Genomic DNA, 18,997 nt, shown 5'->3' with positions numbered 1-18,997 from the left:
ATATATAGGTAAATATATATAGGAGATAATATTAAATTGGCATGATCAGGGATATAAGTTTATCTTGTTACTATGCTTGTTAAGATATTGCTTATATGTTTGTGTTGGAAACTAGAATTGTACCCAGGATATATAGTTAGCATGCTTGAAAAGGTAATTGGCAAGAAAATATAGTCGGCTTCGGCTGGCGAGAAAATATAGTCGGCTTCGATCGGCGGGAAATGATAGTCGGTGACAACCGGCGGGAAATATAGTCAAGTTACCTAAGCATAGTTAGAAAATAGTCGATGTGCACATTGGCGGGATAATAGGGTACAGGGAAAGTTTCCACAGGAATTATTGTTGTGTTAATATACGTGTTAAAGTGCTGAGGAAAAATGTATGATTATGCCAGGGATAATCAGCAGTAAAGCTGGGGATGTGCATATTATGTAATAACCAACGGTTAAGCTGGGGTAATCTAGCGGTCTGGCTGGAGAAATAATTGTTAACTTGTGGTAATGTTCTTGTTGACTATGCATTGATTTCCAAAAGTATATTTTTGTAGTCAAAGTTATTTGTTTATCTAAAGGCACCACTCACTGGGCTTTATAGCTTATGCTTTCCAAATGTTTTTCTTTTTCCCTCCCCTCAGGTAGCGAAAGGTGAGAAGTTCCAGGGTGCTGCTAAAGTCAAGGTCTACCACATGCCACAGTTACACTTTCGGAGGGTTTTACAATTGTTGTTGTAAACTTTATAGTTAAGTCTTGAAGTTGTATAAATGATACATTGTTGTAATAAAATGGGCCTACTTAATCCGTTATTGTTTTCCTTCTTGAGTTAATCAGTTGGTTGTAGAATTTGTTCATTGGTATCAGAGTTATTTCTGCAGGGGTTATTAGGCAGTAAGTGTCAACAAAAGTGTTGGTAACTGCTGAGTCACACCCTTTCTCGGACTCAGAGGGTAGTCTGGGATCGGGTGTGACAACTTGATATCAGAGCATAAGTTTCTGGGACAATTGAGGAATTGGTTTATACTAGCTTAGTATCAAAGCATAAGTTTCTGGGAAAGTTGATACTAGTTTGGTATCAAAGTATATGTTCTAGAAAACTTGAGGGTTGGGTTTAGTAAAACCAGAGGGAAGTGTGGTAGAGTAAAGGTTTAAAGAGCAACCTAAGAATTAGTCAAGGTAGACTAAGAGGAATGGCAGAAGTGGCATGACCTAGCAGGCAACCAGAGCTGGAACTCACAACGTTACCTGAAGATCTACCGAGGAAGGTAAGTATGAATTTAAGTTATTCTAATTTAGTATTTGAGATAGAAATGATTATGTTGTAGATAGTTTGGTTAAACATCTAGCTTACAGATGGCTAGGTGAGGTATTGATGGACAAACTAAGGAGTTGATATCAGAGTAGCGCAGTGGAATCATGACAATAGACAAGGTTATAAGAGTTTGTAATAGAGGGTTTTGTGAAACCTTAAAACAAGAGTTAGTTCGAGTAAATTTCGAGGACGAAATTTTCTTAAGGGGAAAGTAAATGTGAAACCCGGATTTCCATTTTCTCTACTTAAGCAAGTGGTTAAGAAAATTAACTAAGTGAAAGTTAAATCCTATGTTAAAGAGAAGGAAATTTCTAAGTGTTGAATATATTTTCCTTGAGTAGTTTTGAGTTAAGCTTTAATTGGTGAAATTTGACTAAGTGTAAGGTCAAAAAGGACCCATGCGTGAAGTATTAAAAGACATTGACGCATAAGTTGAAAAGGCAACCATGCGTTTGTAAGGTTGGACGCATGATTGGCCAAAATATTGGCAAGAAGCATTGCCAAGAGTTGTCATGTGTTGGAAGCCAAGGAAAAAATTGACTAAATGTTGGACTAGGCATTCCTATGCATTGTCCATAAGATCTTGGAGAGATTACTTGGGCAAAGGGAGAAATTGAAATAAGAGTGACACATGCACTGCTCTTAGAGGTTAGACCAACGTGTAGGCTTGATGGATGTGTTGCATACGTTGGACACGGTGGAATGCATCCATACAGTTGAAGGAAGATAGCCAAGGGTGATGCGTTGGTATGGCGCGAGGGCATGCGAGGGCACGGGGATGTGTGCAGATGCGAGGGTCGCGTTGGCCCCGATGGACGTCTTGGACCAGCCGAGCGTCTTATGCGTCAATGCGGCCGAGTGTCCTATGCATCGATGCGACCGAGCATCCTATGCGTCGATGCTGCCGAGTGACCTATGCGTCGATGACGAGCGAGCTATGCATTGATACTAAGCAACCGTCCTATACGTCGAGGCCGTGCGACCATGCCATGCGTTGGAAGTTGACGATGGCATGCACAATGGATACGTTGGACATAGGCCATGCGATGGGCTAGGTTGGATACATGGTGGTTTGCTCTTGCGATTGTTAAGGCTTGCGATGACAAAGTAAGTGAGTTGTTGTGTTGTAGAAGATTCGATGGTGTTGAGTTGAAAACTAAGTGGAGCCAAGGGTTGCTATACGTTGATGATAAACCATGTGTTGGTGATACACGATACTTGATGGCATACTATATGTTGATGACCTACTATGCATTAAAGATTACACTATGCGTTGATGGCCAACTATGCGCTGATGGCATACTATGCGTTGAACATCCAAGGGTTTGTGGAAGCATATGAAGGATGAGCTCATATCAAGGACGTCATCCGAATATGTGGCTTGTTAGGAGGAATTCTTAAGCCTTAAGTAAAAAAGGTTGTTGCACAAGAGGACATGCAAAATTATGCCCCATATGTTGGCTATGTAGGAGAAGGACATCTAGAGTTGCGTTGATCAAAAGTTGCGTTGATAGTGTGAGGAAGAAACACTTGGACATGCAACCAAGTAGGAGGTGTTGACCTTGGAGAGTTTTTGGACGCCTATAAATAGGGCCAAGGACTTCTTTTCAGATCACAAAATTCAAGACATTGAGAAGAGTGGGAAAGCTGAGAAAACATTGCATTGATAGCAAATCCATGCATTGATCATAAAGCTTCAAGGGGGACGCAGTAGACAGTGAAGTCTGGAAAACAACATCAACTTGGGACGAGAAGTTCTCCCAGTATACTCGTGCGTTTGGAGTGATTTCAAAACCATCTGAAAGCTTTGAAAGTCAGTTTTCAGGGTAGTGCTGCCAAAGAAGAAGCTCCAATGGCTCGGGCTGGAAATTGAGAAGAAGACAGAAGGGTCAGGCTGTCGGGTAAGCTTGGGCCAGTCTTGGAGATTTTGTGATTCTTGTGTTAGCAAATGACTAAGGGTATTGATGGAAAGTAAAAGGAGAAGGAAGAAGAAAAGCACACACAGGTATACATAGAAAACCCTAATACCCAGAAAAAACCACGATACAAAGTTTTCTTATTATAGTGTACATGATACACAGATACACACAAGATACACAGAAACTACATTTAGAAGAAAAAGTGTACATGAGTCCACCTCCAGGGTTCGAGAAATAGTTCAATCACCAGGTATGTAAATTGCGGAAGTCCTTGTATGGGTTGAAACAGTCTCTAAGAGCCTGGTTTGGCAGGTTCACTACTTTTGTAAAGTCACAGGGGTATAGTTAAGGACACTCAGATCACACGCTCTTTACAAAGAAATCAGTATCCGGGAAAATTATAGTTTTGATTGTGTATGTAGATGACATTATTATTTTAGGTGATGATGCTCCAGAAATTGATAAATTGAAAATGAAAATGGCTGAGGAATTTGAAATCAAAGATCTCGGGAGGTTGAGATACTTTCTTGGAATGGAAGAGGCTAGATCGAAAGAAGGTATTTCGGTGTCTCAGTGAAAATACACTCATGGATTTACTTAAGGAGACTGGTATGACGGGCTATAAACTAGTAGACACTCCTATGGAAGCTAATGCTAGACTCAGTAATTTGAGTAACAGTGCTCCGGTTGACAAGGAGAGATATAAGTGACTTATGGGAAGTTAATCTATCTCTCCCACACCAGACCAAATATTGCATATGCAGTCAGTGTAGTTAGTCAGTTCATGCAGTCTCCTTTTTTCAGAAGAAAGTATCTTAAAATAAGTTCTGAAACTATGAGTAATCTAAGCTGATAATTGAATCTGGAATTTAGGGTTCAAAAGGGAACCAAGGAAACTTAAGGAACTTCGGAAAAGAAAGTTCCTAACCAACCAAGGTGAGTGGTTATTGTGTTGTTGTATTGTTGATGTAATTTCTATATATAAGTAAATATATATAGAGGATAATGTTAAATTGGCATGATCAGGGATATAAGTTTATCTTGTTACTATGCTTGTTAAGATATTGCTTATATGTTTGTGTTGGAAACTAGAATTGTACCTGAGATATATAGTTAGCATGCTTGAAAAGGTACTTGGCAGAAAAATATAGTCGACTTCGGCTGGCGAAAAAATATAGTCGGCTTCGACAGGAAATGATAGTTGGTGACGACCGGCGGGAAATATAGTCAAGTTACCTAAGCATAGTTAGAAAATAGTCGATGTGCACATTGGTGGGATAATAGAGTATAGGGAAATTTTCCACTGGAATTCATGTTAAAGTGCTGGGGAAAAATGTATGATCATGCCAGGGATAACAAGCGGTAAAGCTGGGGATGTGCATATTATGTAATAACCAGCGGTTAAGCTGGGGTTGATTATTTTAACCACGATTGAGCTGGGGTAATCTAGCAGTCTGGCTGGAGAAATAATTGTGAACTTGTAGTAATGTTCGTGTTAACTATGCATTGATTTCCAAAAGTATATTTCTGTAGTCAAAGTTATTTTTTTTATCTAAAGGCACCACTCACTGGGCTTTATAGCTCATGCTTTCCAAATGTTTTTCTTTTTCCCTCCCCCCCAAGTAACAAAAGGTGAGGAGTTCCAGGGTGCTGCTAAAGTCAAGGTCTGCCACATGCCACAGTTACACTTCTGGAGGATTTTACAGTTGTTGTTATAAACTTTATAGTTAAGTCTTGAAGTTGTATAAATGATACATTGTTGTAATAAAATGGGCCTACTTAATCCCTTATTGTTTGCCTCCTTGACTTAATCAGTTGGTTGTAGAATTTGTTCATTGGTATCAAAGTTATTTCCGCAAGGGTTATTAGGCCGTAAGTGTCAACAAAAGGATTGATAACTGCTGCAGTCACGCTCTTTCTCGGACTCAGAGGATAGTCTGGGACGGGGTGTGACACTAACATTCTTCCAAACTCACTCACTTGTCCAACACTCTCTGAACCTCTAAGGCGTGTTCCTAAGTGTCTTGAATAGACACTAGCTTATCTTTAAAGGCTTACTTGGTGCCCTTTGATAGCAAGGCTGGCCAAGTGCTGCGCGGTTGGTCGTCTCAATCACTGACCCATGACAATAAGCTTTAATACCAAATGATAAGAAACTTCCAGTAATAGAATCTAACAAACTTGTTATGGAACAAGACCTCTAGATCTAATAATAATAATAAAAAATATATATATATATATAAAAAAAAACTTTCTAAATCAAGATGATCTCAAACCCTAAAAAAGAGTAGATTACAGATTACTTAGATAACCTAATAAAACTAGAGATCAGACAAAGATTGTGACTTCCATCAACCCTTCATCTTTAAGAGTCACTTCACAAGCACAATGGATTAAGTCAAGCTTCAATGACTATAAACATGCAACCAAAACTTCATAGAATTGCAAAAAACTTAGCTCTATGATAAAAGAAAGCTAAATGATTATTTTTACTACATATTTCCAGTCTTCTCTATAAAGACAAATTACATAACCATAGACATTCTATAAGGTATTTCAAGAGTTGTAACATTTCATTTTTATGATCATCGATACAAAAGAACTTAACACTGAAAACACTAAGGGGAGAGGGATATACGCTCCTTTATTCTTGTAATCGTTGAAATTGTACAACTTTTTTGTTAGACACCATAAATATTAATTTGTGTTGTCCATTAGCATTTCAAGATTTTGCAACCATCTAAGAGTAAATGAAATTACATTTAATAGTTTGAAGTCTTTGTTCACTCCAACTCCTTAAGTTCATAATATATATATATAGATAGATTTGGAAATATGTCTAAGTTTATTACAATAAGATATGATTTAGGTATGAATTAGATTAAAAAGGCAACATTGTCGCACAAAATGAAGGTAAATATGAGACTACTTTAGAGAGAGAGAGAGTTGTGATTAGCTGCCATTTTGAAGTGGAATTCCACAGAGAAGTTGCTGCAAAAAGACCAAAATGGAGAGGGAATTTGTGAGTATAATAAATAAGTTTAAAGGAAGGCATCATTTAACTTAATATTATTGATCATCACCTTGATGCAGTTTAAAGTGTACTGCACATCACTTGTTGATATTTGATGATGAAGAACAATTCTAATCCTGCAAAAAAAAATTCTTTTTGTTAAAAAAAGTTAATACATAAATAAATATGTAGACAAGTTGAATTTGTTTTCGCGCATTTTTAGTTTTTTTTTCTTTTTTTATCAATATTGTTGCAGGATTTGAATATTTGACTTTACGAAAATAATATAAAATTTTATGATGGTTGAGATATATTCTTTATCTTTGGTTATGTTTGGTGTCTCTATTTCTTTGAAAAAATAAAAAATATATATATATTTAATTACTAGTATTTTTCTTTGTATTTTAGTTTACTTTCAAATCGGTGTTTTAAAGCCAAAAACACGTCTTCTTACTTTTTATAACACATTTTTTTTAAATTACAAAAATTTATGCATTTTCCCCAAAGTCACATCTAGTATTTATTTTCTTAAATATAAATATTTGTGAAATAATTACTTTTATGCAGTGATTATTAATGATTGTTGACATTAAAAAATTACCATAAATTTTTTAAAATACGAAAATCTCTATTTTTTCAACAAAAAAAAAAAAAATGTGTCTTCTTAGCTTTTATGACACTATTTCTCTCTTTCCTTAGGACTTGCCTCTTGTGTCATGAAAATCTATTTTTCTTGAAATTTGAGTCGTATTTATTTTTTTGGGCCAAAGAAAACAAATTTGTTCTTAGAAAGTAAAAAATTAAAATGAGAAAACATAGATGTTTGTTGTTTTCATTTTTCTAGTTTTCTAGCCATAAAAAACAAAATCAAAATTGTTGTCAAAATGGCTAAACTTTTAAAAAGAAAAAAAATCCTTTAAACGAGTCCAATTCACCCATATTTAAATAATCATGTACATACATCATGTTAATATGTACATGGTTAAAATGAAATATAATAAATTAAAATTCTCCCTAGTGCATTTGGAAAAACCTTTAGGAGTAATTGGATTTTTTCAAAGAAAATATTGATAATGTCTAGTACTCAAGCTTTGAAATATCGATATTGATGGAAATATCGAGGTCTCGATTGTATGAAAATATTATTGAATTATCGATATCAATGAAAACTTCGGAAAACTTTATGGAAATTAATAAAAATCGAAGGAAATTTTTACAATTAGTTAATGAAACATTGATTGTGGTTGAATTAAACAATAATTGACCATTTTTAATCCATTTAGATATATATTGTAACATGTCTATGTACATATTGATGCGAGAATAGAAAATGAAAAAAAAAAATGAAAAAACAATATCAAATATTGAAAATTAATTAAAAATTAAAGTGTAACAAATTGAATTTTAAAGTAATTTTCATTAAATTATTTTAAAATATTTGGGCATTATTTTGATAAATTGAGGCTAAAAGTTTAATTTGAGAGGCAATATAATTAATTTAAAAGATATTTGTAAAAGATTAGAATTTTAATTCAATTTAAGAAAAATTAGATTAATTTACTTAGAGGAAGGTGTGATTTTAAATTTATTAAATATTTAAAAGAATGTAATTTATGTCAACTATTAGATTGTATGTTCCTTCCAATTTTGGTTTGAAGCCAAAGTTAAGTTAAGTATAGAAGTTAATTGGTTTGAGATTAATTTGAAAAGAGATTTGAAATTTTTGGATATTTTGGATAAATATTTAAAAATTAAAAAAAATATATTTGGAAAAGATTTGATAAGAGATTTAGAATTTTTAGATTATTTTAGATTTAATTTAAATTTTTTAGATTATAGAATTTTTAATTTAGTTAAATTGTGAAATTTCTAATTCAATTAGAATATGGACTCCAAAATTAATTAGATTATGGATTTTCTAATTAACTAAAATATGAATTTCCTAGTTAATGAAAATGTATTCCTCAAAAAAGAAATCTAATCTATCTACTACTTCAAGTTATTGAATCCCAAATAATTTAGGATTAGGATTATTTTTCCTCTATAAATACAATCATCCACTTCATTCCAAAGGAATGACAATTAGAGAGAAAAATCCTTGTTACTTTCATTTTTCTAGCAGTTCGTTGTTGTGCATCCGCCGGTCACAATTGCCCACTGCATTTTTATTTGATGAGTTATTAAGACTATGGAACTTTTTGGATTAGTTAAATGTTGGGAATTGGATTTTAAATCATAAGTTATGGTTTATGTGTAGATTTGAATCTTTAAGTGAAGTTTGGAATAAATTTGGAGCAAACAAAGCATTCGGAACATTAATTCAAGTTTTTCTTGGAGATTAATTTATTGGATTATTTTTGGAATTTCAATCCGAGGTAAGTGACTTTCTAGTGGTTCACATTCGAACCAATTGTCCCTACCACTTGGATTGTTTACTTAAAGATTACTTGGACTGTTTCTTAGGCTTGTTTCTTAAGACTATTAAGACTGACTTGACTGATTATTCTAGACTGTTTAAACTAATAATTTATGATTGATTGAACTGCATTGATTTAATGGCATTGACTAATTGGATTTGACGGTTTAATCATGTTGAATGTATTGTTGACTAAAGATATACTGAAAATTTTACCCCTAAGATAATCGATTGTAAAATATAATAAAAGAGTTATATGAAAATTGATGCATGCTAAGTTATAGGGTTCTTGTTAGTTTTTCTTATCTAGGCAGGTGTACACATATGACTCTATATGTGCATATTTATAGAATCATGTACCTTCGGGTTACACACTATGATTGAGGCATGTTCCTTCGAGTTCACGTTTACAACTGATTCGTGTACCTTCGGGTTCATATTTACGACTGATTTGTGTACCATCGGGTTACACATTATGACTGATGTTGTTCCTTCCGAATCATGTTTATGATTGACAGGTAACCATTTGGGATCACTACGATTGAAATAAAATGGGTGTACATCGGTGCCTAGATAAACTAGCTAACAGGTAATCTAGAGGCCCTGATAGCGGGACACTTACTGGGTATTGTTATACTCACCCTTTCCTCTTTTATATTTTTCTTTCAAGCAATGACAGGAATGGAATGGTGAGGAACATAAATGATCTGTGATAGAGCCATATGGGGACATTAGAAAACACTTCCGCACAATTCATGTTTGTTTTTATTTACTTATTTAGATGTCTTACTTTTATTTTATTTGAGTTTGTTGATAGATAATATATTTTATTGTTTTGGTTTTTGGAATATTTTTTTTTTTTGTAAACGTTTTTTTTTATCTCAACTAAACGTGTTGATTATTGGATTTTATTATTAAATTAACATTTCAGTTTAAATTGGTCATTCATGTTTTCACTAAATTTACGTTATAACGATCAACATGTTTTGAATGAAAATGAGTATTTAGATGTAACGACCCATGTCAGAGTACTCGGAGATTCGAGTCGTTACGTAAAGGGCCTGAAATAGTTGCATATAAAATAATGGTAAATTGTTTATAATGGAATGAAATGAATACAAAAATGAAAAAATATAACATTAAACATAAAACAACATAATGGAAAAGAAAGATGAAAAAAGAAAACTGGACAAATAGATAGAGTTCAAGAGAAAATTAAAGGAATATTAGAGAACTCACATGAATTCAAATTTGAGGTGAAATAATGTAAAATTCAATAAAAAAAAATATTTTAATGAAAATATGTGGTTTCTTGAAACTATAGATTTTTTATGATAAAAGACTAAAAACTTCTCTTTTTTCCTTCAACTTCCTTTGAGCTAGAATAGTTAATTGCTAAAAAAATCGAAATTTCAAAATATCCATAGAAATTTTAAGAAATTGGAGGAAAATTGAAATTCCTCCTACTGAAATTTCAAGGCTATCGAAATCTCAAAATTTCGAGATTTTGACCGAAGTTTTAAAGTATGCTAGTGCCTCCAATGAGACAGGTCATCTCAAGATTGGCTATAAATATTAGAGGAAAAAAAAATTAGACCTTGATGAGCTTTCTTGCATCAAAAGAATTCCATGTTCCTCCAAGCTTTTACACAATAACTTTGGTGAGATGTGGGAGTCCTCTTCAATCTCAAAAAATATCTAGGCATAGAATAAAAATAAAATCACTAAAAATCACTAGGTAACATAAATTCAATATAAAATTTAAAATTGTTACATTCTTTTGTTTTTTGTTTTTTCAAATATAGCATTAAATTTGAGTTTTATGGTTGGTTTATATCATATTTGAATCTGAGTTGAGTTCTTACCAACTTTTCAGAATTCTAAATATTTTTACTCAATACTTTTTTGACAAGGATTATATCATTAAAAACAAGGATTTTTAATATAGAAAAAAAAATCTTTTAAGATATGAAATAAAAAAAGGAAAGAGAAAAATATCTCTTTGATCCCTAGATTTTGGATCTAGTTTTCTATTTGATCTCTAAGTATCAAAATATTACACATTTAGCCCTTAAGTTTGATTTTGATTTCAATTTAGTCTCTATGTTTCAAAATGTTACAATTTAACCTTTAAAATTTGAGTTTTGTTTCAATTTGATCATTAGTTTTTAAGATTTACGCTTTTAACTTCGACTTTTTACTAGATACTCAATTTTCGTCTTTAACGTTAATGTCTGTTAATTAATTTCAAATAATTATAATAACTATAATTAATCATGTTTCACTATTTTTCATCACTATTAAAATTAAAATTAAAAATTCACTACATAATTATTTTAAATTAATTAATAGATATTAATATTAATGACTGAAAGTGAGTAACGAATGAAAAAGCGAGGTAAAAAGTGTAAATAATCTTAAAAACTAAATTGAAACAAAACTCAAATCTCCAGAATAAATTAAAATCGTAACATTTTAAAACTTATGAGCTAAATTGAAACAAAACTTAAAACTAAATGTGTAATATCTTGAAGCCTAGGGACCAAATAAAAACTAGATCTAAAATCTCATAACCAGAAAGATATTTTATGAAATTAAAAAAGAACAAATTTCAAAGAGTCAATCTAATCAATTCTACAATATAATTTGGATAAAGACACTCACAATATTTGTCTCAACTGATTTTGGATCCACTTTTAATCCTTTGATTTGGCTCAATCCACCTAAATTATACCCATAAAGAAACAAGAAACAAAAAAGAAAAAGAAAAAGAAAAATTATTGAATATGTAATATATAAAAATTATAGTGAAGGAGTGATGCTTAATTACTAGCTAGTTGTTTGGCTTTGTCATGATCAGCTTCAAGTTTATGAACATTCTCTTTTAAAGCAACAAGTCCAGCTGCACAAAGGATGCCAATTTGCCTCATTCCACCACCCAACGTTTTCCTAACCCTTCTAGCCTGATCTCAATAGGAATAGCATGTGTAAATAAAGTATTATTTTTAATGATCAGGTTAAATTACCATTTTAATCCTTATATTTTGAGACTCATTTCTTTTAGTGGAGATTGTTTTTCTAAAAGATTTATATTGAGAGTCGAGAGATCTAAAATTTGGACATCTTAAAAGTACATAGGCTTCTGAAATGAAACAAGTCTTAAAACACTGGATCAAAATTTTGAATTCTTGAAATCGAATTCATAATGTTGAATGAAGTTCTAGAGATATTTGATGAGTTGCTATTATTCCAAGAGAGTTAGTGAAAAAGAGGATGAAGTCTTCCTTTCCACCTTAGAATGTACTTCACTCATGTTGATGGTTCCATTTGATTCTATTTTAATCTCATTTCCTTGTTGTTTAATTTGTCAAAAAAAGAAAAAAAAGATTTTGTCAACAAAATTCATTAAATATGTTCAATGAAGCCAACATTTTGATATTAGAATATATAGAAGTTGGGGAAAATTGAAACCATATACTTAAATCAAAGGGAAAATTTGAAACCAACTAAAACCTAAATGAAATGTCTCTAATATATAATCTAAGTTGAACTTTATTCTCAATTTCCTCTTGAGGTGTTTTACCATAAATTAAAAACTATTTAAAAATTTCAATTTCCATGCCAATTTTTTTCTTTAAAAACCCAATTGTTGACATAATTCCATTAAAATTTCCAATAATGGTATTAACATAAGGGTACAATTCTTACAAAAGGTTATAAGAGAAAAATTAATGTCAATGTGGAAAAGTAAAAATGTTTACCTTAGAAATAAAGCTTTTAGAACCAATAATAACTGATCCAACAGGTGCACCTAGACCTTTTGATAAGCATACCTGAGTGAAACATTAAAGACATATTATACTAATGCATTAAGTTTTTTAGCTGGAGACTGCAGTGAGAGGAAGGGATAGGCAGAAGACTAGGTGAAGAGAAAGAGTTCGAGAATGAGAGCGAGAGTAAGATAGGCGAAAGCAATAACAAAAGTAAGGTAGTCAGTGAGAACAAGAACAAAAACAAGATATTCAGTTAGAGTGAGAACAAGAACAAGCATTTAGCGAGAGTAAGAGCATGAGAGCTAAAACAATATAGTTAGTGAGTGGTGCGAGAGTGAGAGCAAGATCAAGATGAAACACTTCTTTTTTACTCTGAAGGTAATAGTGTAAAAAGAAGGGCAAGTAGTCAGTCATGTTGCTCAAGAGACACGACCCGTCGCTGACTAAAAAATGCATTGTTGTTGACAAACGCTAGGCATAGTTTTTGTCCAGCTTGGGGTTGCGCTCTTCACATCAATGGAGTTATGTCTTTATTGAAGATACAATTGAATAAAAGATAACAAAAACATCCTATTTTTGTAAATAGTTTTTCAGCTTTCTCGTTTCTTACCAATATTTTTTAAACCACTTTATTTTAGCACTTAAGTAAAGAAAATAAAGCACAATATATGATAGACCTACCGATATTGAGTCAGCAGCTTGTACTAATCGATCAACTGGAACACCCATTGCCTAAAATGAAAATTTTTGTTAATGTATGAAACTCCCCATTATATGACGATTACTTTTTATGTAAAAGAAAAATGGCCTAGAAACGAAAAATGTAAAATCAAACGTTTAAACTACTAAATTAGAGTATATACTTCATATATATATATATATATATATGAAGTATACTGGCAACTATAGCAAATATTATAAAAATATTTAAGGTATAACAAATTGGTTTTCTTCATTATTTAAAATTTTCATAATTTCAATCTTACTCTTATCGTAATATATCAAGTGTTTGAGTGATAGTCGTTGATAGTTTGTAGAAATTCAAGCTATTGTAGCCTTTTACTTAGAATGGTGAGGGATGATGAGCAGAACATGCATTGATATTACTAAGAATTCATGTGAAATAATGAACTTGTGTTGATTTACACTAAAAATTCCCGCTAACTCCATATCATGGATTATCATGCGTTAAAGTGTCTATTTTGTAGTTATCGCAGAAGTCAATCACATGCGCTGATCTCAATGAAGAAAAGTTGGTCGCATGCACTGCCGCAACTACAATGATAACCATGAAGTATGCTCGCAAAGAGTGGATGGAATGCGTTGATTCTTCAGAAGAAACGAATATGAACGAATACCTTGGGATATCTGAGCTACACAGTAGATCTTCTAAAAAGCAATCAGATCATGATGACATTCTCACCTACCGCGTCAGTAATCATGGTGATTCAGAGCGGTATTATCAAAGTTATCAACATTTGGCTCTATAAATAGAGCCTTGAAACCAATACTCAAGCATCTGGGGACTTGCCTTGGGTAGATTCTTGTGATCACAAATGAGAGCATGAACAAAAATTTCTCTGAGAGTTCTTCACTTCCATAACCACCTTCGATTGACGATTGGAGCTTCGCTGGAGATAGAGCTCAAGAGGGCCTATTCCCCCGATCATCCATTGCACCACCGGCAGCTTTGACATACAACTGATGGAAGCAAGAGACTGCCTACATCTAGCCTTCCACCTCTCTTTCTCACCTCTGTATTGTATTACATTTTGGCTTAAGAATTTAATACACTTTGTAATTAGTGCATCTCTCTAATTCCTTCAATATCATTTTCATCATCTTCGTCTCTTTTATCATATTTTTCTTCACCACCATGAGCTAAGTACATATCACAAGATTCATCGCATATTTAATCATGCGTCATAAAGATATGACACATGTAGCAGACCACCCAAAGATGTGTGACGCGTGAGTGTAGAGTGCCAATCCTATTTGCTTAGTGTGAGGTTATCACAATGCTTGTCTATGATCGCTCATAGAAACAAGTATCTATAACCAACTACACAAGAGGGTAAGTAGTTGTGGAACTATTCCTAGAGATAGAAATAACCTTATACTCAATGCAACATCAATCATGCATCATAGAGATATGACATATGTAGCTGACCACTGAGAGCTGCGCGATGCGCGAGTGTGGCGAGCTGGGATTATCCTTGTGACCAAACTTAGGGACTTGGTGATGTCTCCTCTCCAACTCGACTTCCCATGCATCTTATTACACGTTAACAGCTGTCCCGTCTCTAACGATTCTTATAGTTAGACTTCAATTTCTCACTGTCTGTTTAGCTAGGAGTAGGAGTAACGCATAGTTAATCAGCTTCTTTCTTTTTATTTTTATTTCCCACCTCAAACACATCACTTACATTCATCTTTTAGTTGCAAGTCTTCGTGTTCGACCCCGTATCATCCCAAGAAACTTGCGATCTTGTTATACTTGGCGAGAGAGCAAGAAAACTTGTGACAGGAGCGCATGATCATCGCATACACACTTAACACATACTCTTCAAACCATCGTATGATCAACGCATGACCATTAACGCATATCAACAAACTAATTTATCCCCAATAGTCGCATGTAATCAGTCCATGAGTGATAGACTTTTAGTTATAAAAGTTATTCCTATGGCCCTCTGTTTAAAAAATATTTATATTTTTTCAAAAGTTAAAATATTACCATAGATCTTACACAAACGTTTCAAAACTGTCATTTGAGAGTAGCAATCTCTTGTGCATTGAACAAAAAATGGGACTTTACTACACCATTTCAGGCCGGTGTCACACTTTTTTAGATACTAATTTTCGTCCCACATTCAAATGAAATTTTACTTCAATAATGGTTATAAAAAAAAAAAATCTTAAAAAGTCATGTGCATAATATTTAAATTTTGCAATAATTATGAGATTTTCTTTTGAAAACAAGTTTAAGAGAGTATGATGATAAGCTCACCACAGAGGCATTGAAAATACGAGCTCCGTCAATGTGAAGTTTCAAATCATGTTTCTTAGCTAACTCTCCAACTTTGTCGATATATTCTACAGAGAGGCATCTTCCACCAGAACTATTAAAAAAATTCAAAATAAAAAAAATAAAAAAACTGAAAAAAGGTTAAAATAAAAATAACTTATTAGATGAAATATTTACCAGAAAAACTCATAAACTCAACAACATATTTGGATAAAAAAAAAAACCTCATATGAACAATATATTTCATACCTTTTCTCAAAAAGAACATTATATATTCCATACCTAGCCACAAAATTTTCATTCATTTTTCAAATTTTAAAAATAAAATAAATGTCTGATATGCATATATAAAAAAAATGCCAGTCGCGAATCTATGCCACCCTATTCTAAACATAGCTCGACTAATCAAAGCATCTTCTTTGACTTAAAACTAATAATCTCTTCTTTCAATCTCTAAATTTTGCATGGAAATGTCCCTTATCATTTTTTCCATAAATCATTTAAAAAATCTCAAATTGTTCTATAAGTCATATCTTATCTATAGTTGAATTAGTTTATTCATTACATAAATCTCCACTCTGTTATTTCATCCAAGGACTTTGTGGGCCCCACAACTAAAAAAATAATTTTATGAATTATTAACTCTTGAGCCTTGGTAGTCCACAACTCTCCAAGACTCCACAATTTCTTAGAATTAATAACTCCACTCTTTAAACTATATTATATTTTTATTTCATATTTTAGAATATTATAGTAATAATATGAACAATGACATTGATTAAAATTGTCTTCTATATAATATAATTTGTAGGGAAAAAAAATCATGGTGTAGAAAAGTATTTAAAAAGATAAATTAGGTAGAACTATGCAAATTCGAAACTAAATAATCAAAATATTTTAGAAACCAAAAAGCAAAGAGGAAAAGGAAAAATATTTGAAAGTCTATAAACGAAAAATGAATTAAAACACGAAACTATAGAAACGGAAATATTCAAAGTTTAAGAACCAAAACAAAAACATCGAAAGATTCCTGTAAAATTCTTACTTACATTGCATGAGTATTCTCTAGACAAATGAGCCTTGTTGTCGGGAACAAAAGTTGCCCTTTTGGATCTCTTATGGCAGCTTCAATCAAATCAATGTCCATTGTTCCATCATCTTTGTTCTTCACTGTTCTTGAATGGACTCCTCCAATGGTTGCAATGCCTCCATTTTCATATATGTGGATATGAGAATTGTCTCCAAGAATCACTTCACTCCCTCTAATGTCACAGTGCACAATAACACTTATAAGATTCCCCATTGTGCCTGAGGGAACAAATAACCCTCCTTCTTTTCCCATCATCTTTGCCATCTCTTCTTCTAACTCGAGGGCAATTGGGTCATTTCCCAACACATCATCGTCTACCTCTGCAATTGCCATTGCAGCTCGCATTGTCTCGGTCGGTTTTGTCACCGTGTCGGACCGCAGATCCACCTTTCTGCGACTTGCCATCTTCATCAATTATATTATCGCAGCTATCAATTTAAGAAAAGAAAAAGAATCAGAATCAAGTCATTTATGTGTGTGTGTTTTTTTTCTTCTCTTTTTACAAAATAACAACAAGAATTGTTTGGTAGCTATTCATTGTTTATTTGTAAGTAAAAAAAGGAATAGGGATTTGTTTAGTACCAATTTTCTTGTTTTTTTATTCTCACAAAATTTAAATTGAAAAATAAAAATTTACTTGCAAAATAAAAATGTCAAATTAATATGTTATATTTAATTGTTTAAATGTTCTTCATATGCATTTTATGTGTTCAAAAGATGAAATTACTTTTCCATTTTTACTTTAAAAAACTAGAACAAAAATAAGAGCCTGTTATATTCTCAATTCTGGTTAATATGTTTTTTCTTTTTTTTTTTTTTTAATGAAAGAGACACAAAAAATAAAAAAAATAAAAAATAATTGCTGATACATAGTATCAATAATAGACTTTTATCAATTTGTATTACTGATGTCACTAATAGACTTCTATCAATTTCTATCAGCATCTATCAAAAAGATTAAATTTTGTTATTTTGTATAAATAGTTTCCTTTATTTTTCTATTTTTAGAATTTTCTAAGAGTATCATCAATTTTAATTTACTTATATAAAAGTTAATTCTAATTATTCTTTTTAAAAACAATCAAATTTCAATATATTTGTTTAAATGGTCTATTTTTAATTAAAAAATTAGTGAAATTTACTATATTTATGTTATTTAAAATTAAAAAGAAATCTACAATATACATATAAAACAAAATTTTCAAAATTAAAAAGAAAAAAACCTAATAAAAAAAAGGTGTATTTTGTTATTTTTAGATTTGAGCTTCTTACAAAATTTGTTTTCTCAAAACTAAGATCCCAAATACACTTTATTCCTTCTCTTGTATTTATTGTTTTCAAAACATAAACCAAACTAAAAAGAATTTTATGTATACTTCTAAAAAATAAGAAAATAAAAAATAAAAATAGAAAAAGAAAGATATTTTCAAATATAGAAAAATGAACAAAAATATTTACAAGTAATAGCAAAATACTATAATCTATCTGCGATAGACAGTGATAGACCGATATAGATTACAATCTGTATCTATCATAACACAGATAGACATAAATAGTAGTTTATCACGGTCTATCACGATCCATCACAAATAAATTATGATATTTTATAATTATTTATAAATATTTTTAGTAATTTTATCATTTAAAATAATTTTTTATTGGATATGATCATGTGGTTCATATAAATTGGGAAAAGGAAAGTGTACATAAATAATGAAACTACTTACTTTAGAAATGGATAACTAAGAGAGCAGAGTTGCAAGTTGCAATAAATCTCAATCAAAAGAAATTTGAGTGGATCATTCAATTGGAAGTGCTTCAACCACTTCACAAAATTAAAAATTCAAAAGTATTAGTATAAACTTTGTTCATGTCAGGCCTCAACTTCAAAGCTTTTCACAATAAATAGTAAAATTACCAACAAGAGCGTAATTCAATTGACATAATATTTATATTGTCAATTTCGTAGTTTGAGATTCGATTTCTTCATCCACTCTTTAATTACAATACTTTTGCAAAATAAATAAATAGTAAAATTCTATGAACGAAAAACAAAAACAAGATTCTTGAATTTAAACACATGAAAAAATGGAGATAAAAAAAACCAACACGAACAAATAAAGACTAATTACCTTAATCGCCATATATTCGAAACAGAAAAAGGAAAAAAAAAAAAATAGAAGTATTCTTACCTATGGTTTATGGTCTTATGAAAATACCCAGAAAGTTGGAGAAAATAAGATGGATATAATATACTTTGAAATAAATTTGAATCCAAAAAAGGTTTGAAAGCTTTCCCTTTTTATAGGCTTTTAGGGCTTAGAATTTGGGTGTCACTTTATATTTTAATATGAAAAAAAGTCTCTCCAACTTTCCTGGCTGCTGCACTCTTCACACATACCAATTTGAATTTTTCTTCTCTAGTTAATAATTTAGCAAGTTTTTGCTATTTC

The 18,997-nt window shown here is 31.7% G+C and overlaps 1 protein-coding gene across 3 annotated transcripts; it reads right to left on the bottom strand.

Moving 5' to 3' along the window:
• Positions 1-5,965: 5,965 nt before the first annotated feature.
• Positions 5,966-18,852, bottom strand: LOC120069413 (probable low-specificity L-threonine aldolase 1). Of its 3 annotated transcripts, XM_039021152.1 has the most exons (11): positions 18,737-18,848; positions 18,272-18,369; positions 16,504-16,972; positions 15,437-15,548; positions 13,108-13,158; positions 12,415-12,486; positions 11,484-11,616; positions 11,318-11,376; positions 10,251-10,351; positions 6,308-6,374; positions 5,966-6,215 (listed from the first exon to the last, which is right to left on the bottom strand). In XM_039021152.1, exons 3-11 carry the CDS (start codon positions 16,953-16,955, stop codon positions 6,177-6,179), a joined length of 1,086 nt encoding a protein of 361 aa, XP_038877080.1. In that variant the 5' UTR covers positions 16,956-16,972; positions 18,272-18,369; positions 18,737-18,848; the 3' UTR covers positions 5,966-6,176. The 3 variants fall into 3 exon arrangements, with proteins under 3 accessions (XP_038877080.1, XP_038877079.1, XP_038877081.1); XM_039021151.1 differs by lacking the exon at positions 18,272-18,369 and having other exon boundaries at positions 18,737-18,852; XM_039021153.1 differs by lacking the exons at positions 13,108-13,158; positions 18,272-18,369 and having other exon boundaries at positions 18,737-18,852.
• Between the last annotated feature and the right edge of the window lie 145 nt (positions 18,853-18,997).

The sequence above is a fragment of the Benincasa hispida genome, unplaced genomic scaffold, assembly GCF_009727055.1.
Source record: "Benincasa hispida cultivar B227 unplaced genomic scaffold, ASM972705v1 Contig387, whole genome shotgun sequence".
NCBI classification, from domain to species: Eukaryota; Viridiplantae; Streptophyta; class Magnoliopsida; order Cucurbitales; family Cucurbitaceae; genus Benincasa; species Benincasa hispida.
Note: the sequence above shows the minus strand (reverse complement) of the source record. Positions and strands in the feature narration are given on the sequence as shown.

What these genes read in the sequence shown, in the direction of transcription:
- LOC120069413 (XM_039021151.1), bottom strand. Translation starts at nt 16,955, where the DNA reads ATGAAGATGGCAAGTCGCAGAAAGGTGGATCTGCGGTCCGACACGGTG. An exon ending in GTATTTTCAATGCCTCTGTG is followed by an intron (nt 13,159 to 15,436) that starts GTGAGCTTATCA and finishes TTTTCATTTTAG; the next exon opens with GCAATGGGTGTTCCAGTTGA. An exon ending in CTAAAAGCTTTATTTCTAAG is followed by an intron (nt 11,617 to 12,414) that starts GTAAACATTTTT and finishes TATTGAGATCAG; the next exon opens with GCTAGAAGGGTTAGGAAAAC.